The 12,408-nt window shown below is 41.4% G+C and overlaps 1 protein-coding gene across 1 annotated transcript; it reads right to left on the minus strand.

The window, feature by feature from the left end:
* Positions 1-10,326: 10,326 nt before the first annotated feature.
* On the minus strand, positions 10,327-11,271 carry TPD52L3 (TPD52 like 3). The gene has a single exon (XM_052644518.1). It carries the CDS (start codon positions 11,269-11,271, stop codon positions 10,327-10,329), a length of 945 nt encoding a protein of 314 aa, XP_052500478.1.
* Positions 11,272-12,408: the final 1,137 nt, after the last annotated feature.

Genomic DNA, 12,408 nt, shown 5'->3' on the forward strand with positions numbered 1-12,408 from the left:
CCCCGGAGTCTGGGGACTGGAGGATGATATGTTGTGAGAATTCTCCCTTGCTTAGTTTTAGAGTAGCTCCTGATGTACTTCCTTTCTTTTACAAAACATTTTTATTTTATATTGAACTATAGTTTATTAACAATGCTATGTTAGTTCCAAGTGTACAGCAAAGTGATTCAGTTTTACATACGCATCTGTCTGTTCTTTTTCAAATTATTTTCCCATTTACGTTATTACAGAATATTTAGCAGAGTTCCCTATGCTGTACAATATGTCATTGCTGGTTATCTATTTTAAATAGAGTAGTGTGTATATGTCAGTCTCAGACTCCTAATTTATCTCCCTCCCCATTCTTTCCCCTTTGGTAACCATGAGTTTGTTTTCTAAGTGTGTGAGTCTATGTTTTGTAAATAAGTTCATTTGTATCATTTTTTTAGATTCTGCCTATGTGTGTGTATGCTAAGTCACTTCAGTCATGTCTGACTCTTTGCAGCTCTATGAACTATAGACTGCCAGGTTCCTCTCTCCATGGGATTCTTCAGGCAAGAATACTGGAATGGGTTGCCATGCCCTCTCCAGGGGATCGGCGGTTCTTTACCATTAGTGCCATCTGGGAAGTGTTTTTTTTTTTTTTCTTTTTAGATTCTGCATATAAGCAATATTATATGGTATTTGACTTTCTCTGTCTTAGTATGATAATCTCTAGATTCATCCATGTTGCTGCAAATAAAATTATTTCATTCTTTTTAATGGCTGATTGGTAGTACATTGATAAATGTACTACATCTTCTTTATCCCTTTCTCTGACAATGAACGTTTAGGTTGCTTCTCCTCCTTCCTTCCCATAACCGCCATCACCTCAAAATAGCGCGTGATACTCCTGGCCCACAGCACCCCAGCCAACTGGCGATACATGTCCAAGGCTCCTAGGCACAGGTGGCCCTCAGGTCCCACCGTGCCTGCACTCCATCCACCCCCCAGTCCTCAGCCTGAGTGCCCTTCCTCTTTTCCTTGCTTTTCATCCACCAAGCCCAATAATTGATTCTGTTCCTTCTCCTTCCATTGCCACAAACAACCTCTTTCTTCAAAGAAGGATTTCTCTCTTCTCATTTTGCATCAGAACAAGGAGTCCCCTCTACTTGCCTAGTCTTGAAACGAATACACAGAACACACGGAATCAGATACTCTATGAATTTAGCAAAGAAATTCCCCCCTGACCTTATTCTCAGTATTTCAAGTAGGTTCTACAGGTTAAGGTCAAAACCCTAGTTAATGGTAAGTCCTCTTCTATCATATAAGGAACAGGTGCAAGATTTACCCATATTTCAAGAGGGGCCATGGATTTAGTCTTTAGTGATAAACATATCAAGAAACGTAACTGATGGTTGGAGGTTTAACAGGGTAAAATGACAGTGTGACTAGCACCCCCTAGTGTTGAGGAGAAGCTGTGAGTAGAGGGGAGGTGGCTGAGAGATGAGGATGTTACAGAATTTCTCTTTGTTGGTGCTAAGGCTCTCAGTCATGTCTGACTCTTTATGGCCCAATGGACCATATAGCCTGCCAGATTCCTCTGTCCATGGAATTTTCCAGGCAAGGATACTGGAGTGGGTTGTCATTTCCTACTCCAGGGGATCTTTGTGACCCCGGGATTGAACCCATGTCTCTCGTGTCTCCTGCATTGGCAGGTGGGTTCTTCACCACTAGTACCACCTGGGAAGCCCCTTCTCTTTATTTCTTTGCTTTAAATCCACTTCTTCAGGAGCAGAATTCCAGGATGCTGGGTTCATCTGCCAAGAGACTTCTGAGTAAAGTGCTTAAGGTAATTCAACAGAAGCATCCAGGGATGAAACCAAAACTAAGATGCCATCAAAAGAGACCAGGGAGGGAGGTGAAAATCAAGTGGCCAGGAATGAGCTATAGACAGTAGCGGAAGTTAGGCAGAAGCAAAGGATTCCTGGTGGAGCCTGGAGAGACCCCTGGCTGCCACCTGAGCGAACACTATAAGCATTTATTTTTCTTGGACTCTCGAGCTTTTAAGGGAAGGACATTTTTGAAGACCCTGGGTAAACTTGCATATCATTCCTCAAATCACCACCAACCTTGCCTTAGCTAAGGACAAGAGTGATGAAGTAAGAGTGAGAAGGCTTCTGGAGGCAGAAGCATTCTGAAGACAGATATCTGAGTAGGTAAAATAAGCAGAAGTAAAAGTCACAAGCCTTAACAAGCAGGTACAGGGTAGAGTCAGTCATTGGTTGCCTAGATGCCCTTAAGTTTTTAGCGATTTTAGATGTCTCTTTGGTTTGCTTTTCTGACTCTAGCTACTCTGTTTGTAGAAGTTGGTATTTGTCATCATGCTGAAACCATTCTACATACAGACAAGCTTTCATTTATTGTCCCAGTCCTGCCTCCTTTCTGTCCTGTGGAGTTTGGTGAGAAATGAGGAGAATGGAGCCAGTCAGCTCCTGGACTCTCTTTCCTCCTGTCATTCATTTACTGAACACTTAATTTATGCCAGACACTGCATTATACAGAGGGAATATATTAGTGAACAATACTGACACAAATCTTGCCCTTATGAAGTTCACGTTCTAGTGGAAGAGGCAGACAATAAACAGATTGCAAAAATATAATGTGACATGTGATGCTAAACCCAGGAACAAGGATACAGTGGTTAAAACTGTACATAGGGTGGCCAAAGGGGTTGTTTTTGAGTAAAAATTTGAAGGAGATTAGTCTGGTAGGGCTGTCATAAAAGGATACCACAGACTGGGTGACTGAAATTGAGGACATTTGTTTTCTCACAGGTCTGGAGGCTTCAAGTCTAACAGCAGGGTTCTGTTAGGGTTGGTTTCTGAGGAGACTCCTCTTTCTGGTATGCATGTGGCTCTGTCATTTACTAGCTGTATATTTTTTGGAAAGTTGCTTTACTTCTTTGCGTTTTGGTTTCCTAATCTGTAAAATTGGAATAATAATCTACCTCGCAGAGGTATCATGAGGACTAAATTAATAAAATGAAATGAAATTGGGAAAATTTATGGTCCATAGTAAATAGTATATAAATGTTTGCTCTTATTGTTATAAATGTTTGCCTTCCTGGCAACTATATACATTACAAACTAGCCAATCAAATTCCTCCAAATGTGTGCCTATCTCCTCTCCTATAAGGTTCAGGTGGGCTTATCAGGCTTTCATAGGCAGCAACACAAAGTCACAGATTGAAAGGTAAACTAAGTCCACTGGGAAAAGATAAGGGCCAGTTGATGAGAACACTCGATTTGAATAACAAATCCATATAGCCAAAGGTGGGCTTAAAGTTGGGGGTATAGTGTCAAAAATTGGGAGTCAGACAGAGGCGGAGAAGAGCACAGAGGAAGGAGGAGAGTTCAGTATGACAGCATGCTAGAAACAAATGAGATGGTGTTCAGGATGGCTGCTGCAAAGCTTCATCCCACTCCCCTAGATTCCCCACCCAACCCCATCAGGAAAGCCTCATGAAAGGCCCTGGCCAGGGTCCAGGATAATTTTACAGTGGGAGACTGATTTCCATTACAATTTTTTCTGGCTCCATAAAATCCTCATGGTATTAAGTACCATAGACGAGGGAGCCAAGGTACCAATCAACAGGTGTCTAATATTTTTATGTGCCCTGGCTTCTCAGCCCAAGTTTTTAGGACTAGGAGATAATATTTAAGAGTAGGTAAAGATTTAGATTGACTTGGCTCAGCAAGGATTGATGGAAGGCAGGATGAACACGCAGAGATGGGAATAATTAGCTATCTTCTTCCATAGGATAGATAAAGATAGATAAACATGCTAAGGAAGACATATTTAAGTTTTATGCAAGAATGAGTGGAGTAGATGTCTCATCTCTAGTACAGCCTCAATCCAATGGTCACTGGTGCCTTTGAAGGCATTTTATACATGTCCACTGTTCAGTTCAGTTCAGTTCAGTCGCTCAGTCATGTCTGACTCTTTGCAACTCCATGAATTGCAGCACACTAGGCCTCCCTGTCCGTCACCAACTCCCGGAGTTCACGCAGACTCATGTCCATCGAGTTGGTGTTGCCATCCAGCCATCTCATCCTCTGTCGTCCCCTTCTTCTCCTGCCCCCAATCCCTCCCAGCATCAGAGTCTTTCCCAATGGGTCAACTCTTTGCTTGAGGTGGCCAAAGTACTGGAGCTTCAGCTTTAGCATCATTCCTTCCAAAGAACACCCAGGGTTGATCTCCTTTAGCATGGACTGGTTGGATGTCCTTGCAGTCCAAGGGACTCTCAAGAGTCTTCTCCAACACCATAGTTCAGGCAAAGAACAAATAGCAGGGAAAAACAACTACCTGAGGGGAACAGTAAACAGAACAACTATCACTGTTGGTACAAGACTGAGACAATCAGAGTAGAAAGAACTCATTGAACAACACCGAAGCATTCAGTATGAACATAAGGAAGGTCATTACATCAGTTTGAACTTAACTGGTACTATTAAACACTACTTTAGATCTACACTAAGAAAGCTTTAAAAAAGATTCAGAAGGATATAACTGACTCAAATATCTTCATTGCTTGTCAGAACAAAGTTCATCATTTTTTATATAGAGATGTATAAGCAGACACACAACAAAACAATATTCACAATGTTCAGGATACAATAAAATCTAACAGACATACAACAGTGCAGGAAATTTGTTGGCTAGGGGCTAGAGGGAGGGGAAAATGTGAAATTGTTTCTCATTGGGTATAGAATTTCAGTTATATAGCAGGAATAAGTTCCAGAGATCTGTTAAACAACTTATTACCTATAGTCAATAATACAATATGTCACACTTAAACATGTTAAGAGGATAGAACTCATATAAAGTATTCTTACTACATGCAAATTGCACAAACATACACAACACAAAGAACTTTCTTAAGGTGATGAATAGCTCAGTACTCTAACTGTGGTACTGGTTGTAGTTGAATTGATGTATGCATATGTCCAAACTCATCAAGATGCATGCGTTCAGTTCAGTTCAGTTGCTCAGTCGTGTCCACTGTAGTGTGTGTCTTTTCTAGGTGCTGATCATTGGGGTGTTTCTAATAATCAGGAATTTGGGGTAAATAATAGTCTGGAAGCTATAAGAGTTATGGAATGATATATGTTGGGTGGTGAAGCAATGCTGTGAATTATATGAGATTTTCGTGGCAGTAAGAAACATTGACCAGCTAAATTATTTCTAAGAAGTGTTTACAGGCTAGCACAGAGGCGCAATAACTTTTGCTTGCGTTTGTGGAGATTGAGGGACCATTTTGTAGAGCAGCTTCCTATTGCTTGTTTTTCTGTATGATAAAAAATATTGGCTGGTCTTTGTCTCTGATTCCTTATAAGGAGCCTCTAAATCCTTGGAATTTCCCGAGTGAAAGAACTGTTGTCGTTATTCCTGATAGGTCCCTCAATAGTTTCAAGATGGGAGCTAGCAGTGCTGGAAAGACCCAACCATGGATTAAGGTTTGGAGAGTTGAGTCACATTATATCAGCCTGACATCCCAGTCTCTGGAGAGAGACGAGGACTGAAGATTGAGTTCTATCATGTGGCCAATAATTCGATCAACCATACCCGTGTAATGAAACCCCGCTAAAAACTCTGGTCACCTGAAACTGTACACCTGCGCCTGCCAGATTGGTAATCATAGATTTATATGCTGTCAGGATGATGCATCCTGAAGACATGGAAGCATCAGAGTTTCTCTAAGGACTCATTCTGGTGCTTCTCCACTTCATCAATCCCAATTTATACCCTTTATAATAAAACTTTAATCACAAGCACAGGGCTTTCCTGAGTTCTGTGAGTCATTCCAATTAATTATGGTATTTCGAGGAGTACTAAGAAATCCCTGAAGGTTTGTGGCCAGCTGGTCAGAAGTGTGGGTGGCCTGGGTTACAATACAAGTTTCTAGGTCAATATTAGGATATTTAAAGCCATACTATGAAGTTAAATATGAAAAATCTATATGACTGTATGGACCATTTTCAATGTAATTGAATCTTTTAATTTTTTAGTTCTAATGTTCTAGAATGAAAGTTTGGCTCAGCTAAGTCTATGAATTGTTCCTCTAATTTAGGTAAGCATTTTCCAATTAGCTGAAAGTTTTAGTGCCATGGGCCTGAGGTAAGAGTAGCCAGGATTGGGGTAGAGGTGATGGAAACCTTCAACTTCCAGAAGAACCCACTTCTTTTCTTGAGGTGATCATTTATTTGGATTGTTGTATAGTTAAACAGGGAAGGAACTTTTAAATTACCTGGTAAATTCTCAGGAATTTCCAGATATTTTTGACTGTTCTAGGGATCTGCTTAGCAACTTCTGAGAGATGACCAAGTGCCATGATACTGTGTCATAGTAGCTGGCCAAGGTGCATCATTTTGAGGGCATTCTTCCACTTTTCACTTGCCTTATATGAATCAGGCTATAGGCACTGGGAGGCATGGCATCACTGAGCCTCCCAGAAATAGATCTGGTCAGAAGGAGCGGAACATGGTCTCAGATATTAATAGCTGCCTGGAAGCCCCAGTAATTTTGATAGCGTGGCACTCATCATTTTTATTATCTTGAAATTCATGGACAAGAAATGAAATTCCATGGCCCAGAGGCAACTGATCTCATTCCTTAGCAGAATCAACAAATGGCATCATTGTCCCCATAATGGGGAGGACCATCAAGCACATTGGCTAGCACTGTCAGAAGACCTACACAGTTCTAGATTACTGCTGACCCCTCTGCAGTTCATGCAATTCATGAGAATAGGTATGTGATATATTTTCTCTCAAATATGAAGATAAGAATAAAGTAGATTCCATAAGTGCAAGTGAATTTCTCTGGGAGTGATGCTTGCAATATGCTGGTGTATGTACGATGCTAATGAACAAGGGTTTGGTACTATACTCCCATCCTTGCTAACTGCATGGAGAGTGCCATCTGTGGGAGTTAGAATGTTCAACCTTGTCTCTATCTTCCACTCCAGCTCTTCACTCATATGAGCAGTGGAAAATCAAGAAAACCAAGAAACTCGGAATTTTGTTCCAATATCACTCCCAACCAAAGGTTCTCAGAAATTGAGTCAGATGGGGCATCTTTGAGGGTTCACATATTCTGAGCACTATTGCAAATTGCATCCTGAAGTTCCCTAAACTGAAATAGACTGATTCTGGGCTACAAAATCCAGACATGGCTAGATGAACAGAAGTGATCCAATCATAAAGGTTAACAGGCTAGAAAATGAAGGTCAGCAATGTATGGGACGGGTAGAGGCAAGTGGAAGAAAGAAAATCTGCAGGAAACTTTTGATCCAGAGTCCACATGCTCATGGAGGCATTTTGTTTGGTGTCTGTGGCTGTTGACGCAGGTATGCTGGAATCCAATAAAAAAGTCAAAGCAAAATGAATGTTCAGCTCCAGCATTATCAGTATCAAGTCTTTTCAATTCTACATCTTTATCAACTTGCAAATCTATCTGTCCCTCTCTCCTATGCAGTTTCTTCCGAAGTTTTAGAGATTATATCTCTTAAATACTTAATCTATTTCTATGGTGACCAGAGTGATACATTTAAAACATGAATTTGACTTAAGCACCTTCAACTCCTCATTTCCTACATAATTAAATACTAATGTCACATAGTATATAAGACTAGTTATGATCTTGCCCTTTGCTTATTTCTCCATCCTCATCTTTCACCACTTCCTCCCTCTCTCTAGCCACAACGACCTATTGGTATTTCCTGGAACATACTATTCTATTACATTCCTTCATGAATTAGTTCCTCTGGATATTGTCTGGAATGTTCTACTCTTTTATATCTTATAAATTCCTACTAGTCCTCTAAGACTTTGACTCTGAATTCTTTTCTGATCTATCAAGGCAGAGTTGAACATTCTTTCTTTATAGGTATCTTATATTTTAGCATCTACTGCAATGAGTTGCAATGATTTGAAAATGTTTCTAGAGAGCAGGGGCCATGACTAATAAATTTCTGTGCCTTCCGAGCTTGGCACAGTGCCTGACACATAGTAGGATCTCAAATTATCTCTGGATAGGGAAGTGAAATGCTTTAAAAGCAGGAGGAATTTGTCAACGAGTTCATGTTGTTGATAATTTCTTGGATTCAAGATTTGATGTCTGAAGTATGTGATATTGATTCCTTCTGCAACAAGTATTTATTGAGCATCTACCCTAAGCCTGGCATGGGAATACAATGATAAACAAAAATAGTTGTGTTCTTCACTGCTTTCAGGAGTTGAGGATTTATAGGGGGAAACTATTATAGCATTTGTATAAATTACTAAATAAAATAGAACATATTCTGGGTTTGGCCCATCATGTTAGCTGGAGATTTTCTCTAACACAAGGCTTTCTGTAATACGGGATCAAAGACTTTGCCTGTTGGGCTACTTTAGCTTCATGAATTCTGCAAGTTTCTCTCTAGTTCTTCAACTTATAAAACTACAGCAAATTGGACTTCCCCAGTGGTCTGGTGGTAAAGAATTTGCCTGTCAATGCAGGGGACACAGGTTCAATCCCTGGGCCAGGAAGATTCCACATGCTGCAGGGCAATGTACCACAACTACTTAGCCTGCACTCTGGAGCCTGTGAGTTGCAACTACTGAAGCCCGGGTGCTCTAGAGCTCATGATCCATAAAAAGAGAAGCCACCGTGATGAGAAGCCCGTGCACAACAGCAAAGTAGCCCCTACTCACTTCAACTAGAGAAAGCCTGCAGATAGCAACAAAGACTGAGCACAGCCAAAAATAAATAAATCAGCCAAAAATTTAAAAAACTACAACAACTTAAAACACAACTTGTAACACAAGTTGAACATCTTGTTTTAATCCAAGCAAAACTTTGCTTTCAGGAATATGTGGACTTTATATCAGTGACTTTATAGTTTACCAAATGCTTTTGTATTTATAGTGGTTGTTGGTTTTGCTTATAGTCAAACCGAAGAAATATAAGGGAAGCAGTCAAAAGTCAACAATACAGGATCACTTTATTACATTGGAGGGACTACCTTTAGGCAATGAGATGTTATCAATATATATATCCAAGAAAATAAAGACTCTAGACCCCTGCTAAAAGCCAATATAAAACACAAGCTTTTAATCCAGGCAGTGTTACTGGAGGAATGAAAGAAGCTGCCAGATCCTGACAGCTGAAAATAGAAAGAAAGAAAAAAAAAGCAGCTCCTATGAAAATCAGATATGAGAAAGTTCGAATAAACCCAAACCAGGTCCTACAGGGTCCTGTTATCTTGATATCCCCTGAGGGCTGGGTTTTGTTTCCTTCTCATTTCGGATTAGTACAAACAAGTGCTTATAAACAAGTACAATCTTGGAGTCAAAGTGACCAGTGATGTACAATCAGTTAGGTCCATTCAAAGGTATAATGGCCAAAATTTCAGGGGAAAGACAGTCTGTCTTAAATGTCACTTAAGACAGGGGTTTACCTTTTTTGAATTTGGCAATGCTCTTTTCCCTTCAGTCCCTCAACTGAAAATGATAACTAGGAATTGCTGCAGAACAAAGGAACAATATTCTTTTTTTATAGGTAACATGCTGCTGTGGCAGAGACACACGGCCACAAGGATTAGATTATAAGGCCCTCATTTTCATATATAAAAAGATTATAAACAAAGCACAAAGCAGAATAAAATTGCAATTTCAGCTTGAGTCCAAAGTAGTTGACAATCCCTAAATTGAAGCTACTTTGCTTAATTAGCAGTTTAAAAAAATCATTTTATAAAAGTCATAGTATCCCGTACCAATTAGACTATTAATATTTTCCCCCTTTCTGAGGGTCTCAGAGAAAAACAACAGTTTTATCACCTTTAAAAAATAAAAATCATAGCCCAGGCAGAGCTTTCAAGGTTCTTTCTAAGATTAGGGAAAGAAGGAAGGAAACTTGTAGTTCTTTCATACTTTGTTCCTAGATCTAAACAGAAACCTATTTTGCCCTTTTTGTACACAGTTTTTCCAAAAAAGAAGTTTTGGCTTTGGCCTAAAACCCCTCTGTAACCAAACTCCTGTCCATTTAAATGCAACCCCAGGAAGGCTAGTATAGTGATACATTTCATCTACAAACTTCAGTGTGAAATAACTGGGTACGAAACGTTGGATTTTTTATCTCAACAGTAGCAAATATCTATGTACTAACGGGGATTGCTTTTCTCAAAACTGGACTCTCTCCGTTTCCTAAATTCACTTTACCATTGTGGTTTGGTTACTTGTTTTTGATGGGCAGAGTTGCAGTTAGGATCACGGAAGGGGGTACTTGCGCTGGTTAGGTGGCCAGGCAAGTTAACCAAGGAGCTCATTCTGGCTCCAGAAAGGGGAGTAGGTCATCCCTACTTGCCAGAACTGGATCATTCCCACTCCCAGACACCGGGAGCGGATCATCCCTACTCCCAGAAACTGGGAGTGGATCATCCCCACTCCCCGCTGAAGAAGGAAGACAGTCACCGCCAAGCTCTCTGCCACCTGCGACTCTGGACTTGATTGTCCCCATAAGCCCTTCAAAGGATTTGAATGTGACTGATTTCTTCATGTCTCCAAGCTTCCTGCAGATGGCAGAGCCCATGGTGGACAGCGCAGCTGACGTCTTTTGTTTCACGTAGGCGTTGGAGACCTGAACGTCGTGCCAGCTCTTGGACAGATTCTGCCTCAGCCCCACGAAGGCCGTAAGGCCCAGCTTCTTCTTAAGCTCCACACAGCGTCTCTCTTTGGCCGCCAGCGCTTGGCGTAGCACTACAATTTCTGCCTCCAGTTTAGCGAGCTCAGATTTGAGCTCCTTTTGCTCTGCCTCAGTGAGATCCTCTGGTTTGGCAGTCAAGTGGGATTCATAAGGGCCTGCAGCGGTCTCTGTCAAGGAGTCTGGCATAGACTGAGAAAGAAGATCTTCATTAAGAGAGTCCAGGTCCAGTTCTTGGTAGAGAGAGTCGAACTCGTGACCAGAGGAGAAACAGTCTTGGCCAGCAGAGTTGAAGTCTAGGCCTTTGGGGTCAGACTCTAGGGTGGGGTGGGACTCTAGGCAGGGAGGATCCATGTCTTGGCTGGTAGAACGGACGCCTTGGCCAGTGAGTGAATGTCCTGGCTGCGGAGGTAGATGCCTTGGTTTATAGGGTCCACTTCCGGCTAGGGTTGGGGGCGGTGGCTGGAGGGTAGGGTAGGTTGGGTTGGGGTTGTGGAGGTCGGACTTCCGGCCTGAAGGCGGCGGAGGGCGGAACTTAGGCTCAGTGCCTGCGCCTCCAGTATTCATAGTGGCTTCGACATCACAACGTCCCTGTGAGGTAGGTACTGCAGCGGTTGTCAGGGAGAGGTATTTGCCCTCCTACCTCAGTAGGTGACTGGTACTGGCCTTAAAACCACATCTGACTCCGTGTACTGACCTCTTTCCATCACAGCAGACATTTTAAAAACTCTGAAAGTCAGTTGAACTTTTTTGTGCTAACAGATTTATAACAAAGCCTCATACATGTAATAAATAAAAACCACCTCAAAGTGGGACAGGGAGTCTAGAACTCCAAAATGGGTACCCTCCCAATTTTCACTTCTGAAGTTCCCAAAGGAGCCTGAGACACTTCTGGCACCACTTATAAAGTGTATTTGAAGGCCCTCTCAAAGCTCTTAAATTTAACAGTGCCCCCATGGTATGAAGTATCAACAGTGCCAGAGGCTTGGGGTGGTGGAGCTTAGAAAATGAGCCTGACCAGTCACAACTGTCTGTCACTTTAAGGAAGGAAAGGGAGGGAGAATTAGTAAATTTATAATAGTTGTGTCAAGTTTAAGCTTAAGAAAAGCAAAGGTTACTGTATTATGAGAATTTAAGAGAGAATAAATATGATATATGCAGATTATTCATGGGTTTTCATTTTTTTTTTTCTTTTCCAAGCATCCACTTACGTTTCTGAGGGCATCTCTGTCCACATACACAGTTATCAGCTGTGGGAGGTGGTCCGCACAGAAAAGTAGTAATAGTTGAACAGGCTCTGTCAGGGTGCCAAGCTACCATATCCCCTACTTCAGTCAGAGCTGGTAACTTATAGAGTGGAAAAATCAGGACTTCAGTCCAGTGAGGGCAGGTGGCTAGGTATCACTTAGCTCATTACCTGGCTGCCCATTCCCAGGGAATAGCCTTGAGCAGGTCTTAGTTTCTAGTGGTTTTGTTGGATATTCTGGTAATTCTTACAAGCATGATCTTGTGGAAGGTGATATGATCCTCAGCAGATTTCAGCAATTTGCCATACTCATGTCTATATAGCTACAGTGAAGCATCTAGCTGGGCATCCAAACCAACTATAAACCTTCGGCTTTATATTTAATAATCCTTTCATATAGCTCAGTAGTGTTTATTATTGGCTTACCTTGAAGCACGTGCCTCCCTAGATTAAAAAAA

The sequence above is a fragment of the Budorcas taxicolor genome, chromosome 8, assembly GCF_023091745.1.
Source record: "Budorcas taxicolor isolate Tak-1 chromosome 8, Takin1.1, whole genome shotgun sequence".
Lineage (NCBI taxonomy): Eukaryota > Metazoa > Chordata > Mammalia > Artiodactyla > Bovidae > Budorcas > Budorcas taxicolor.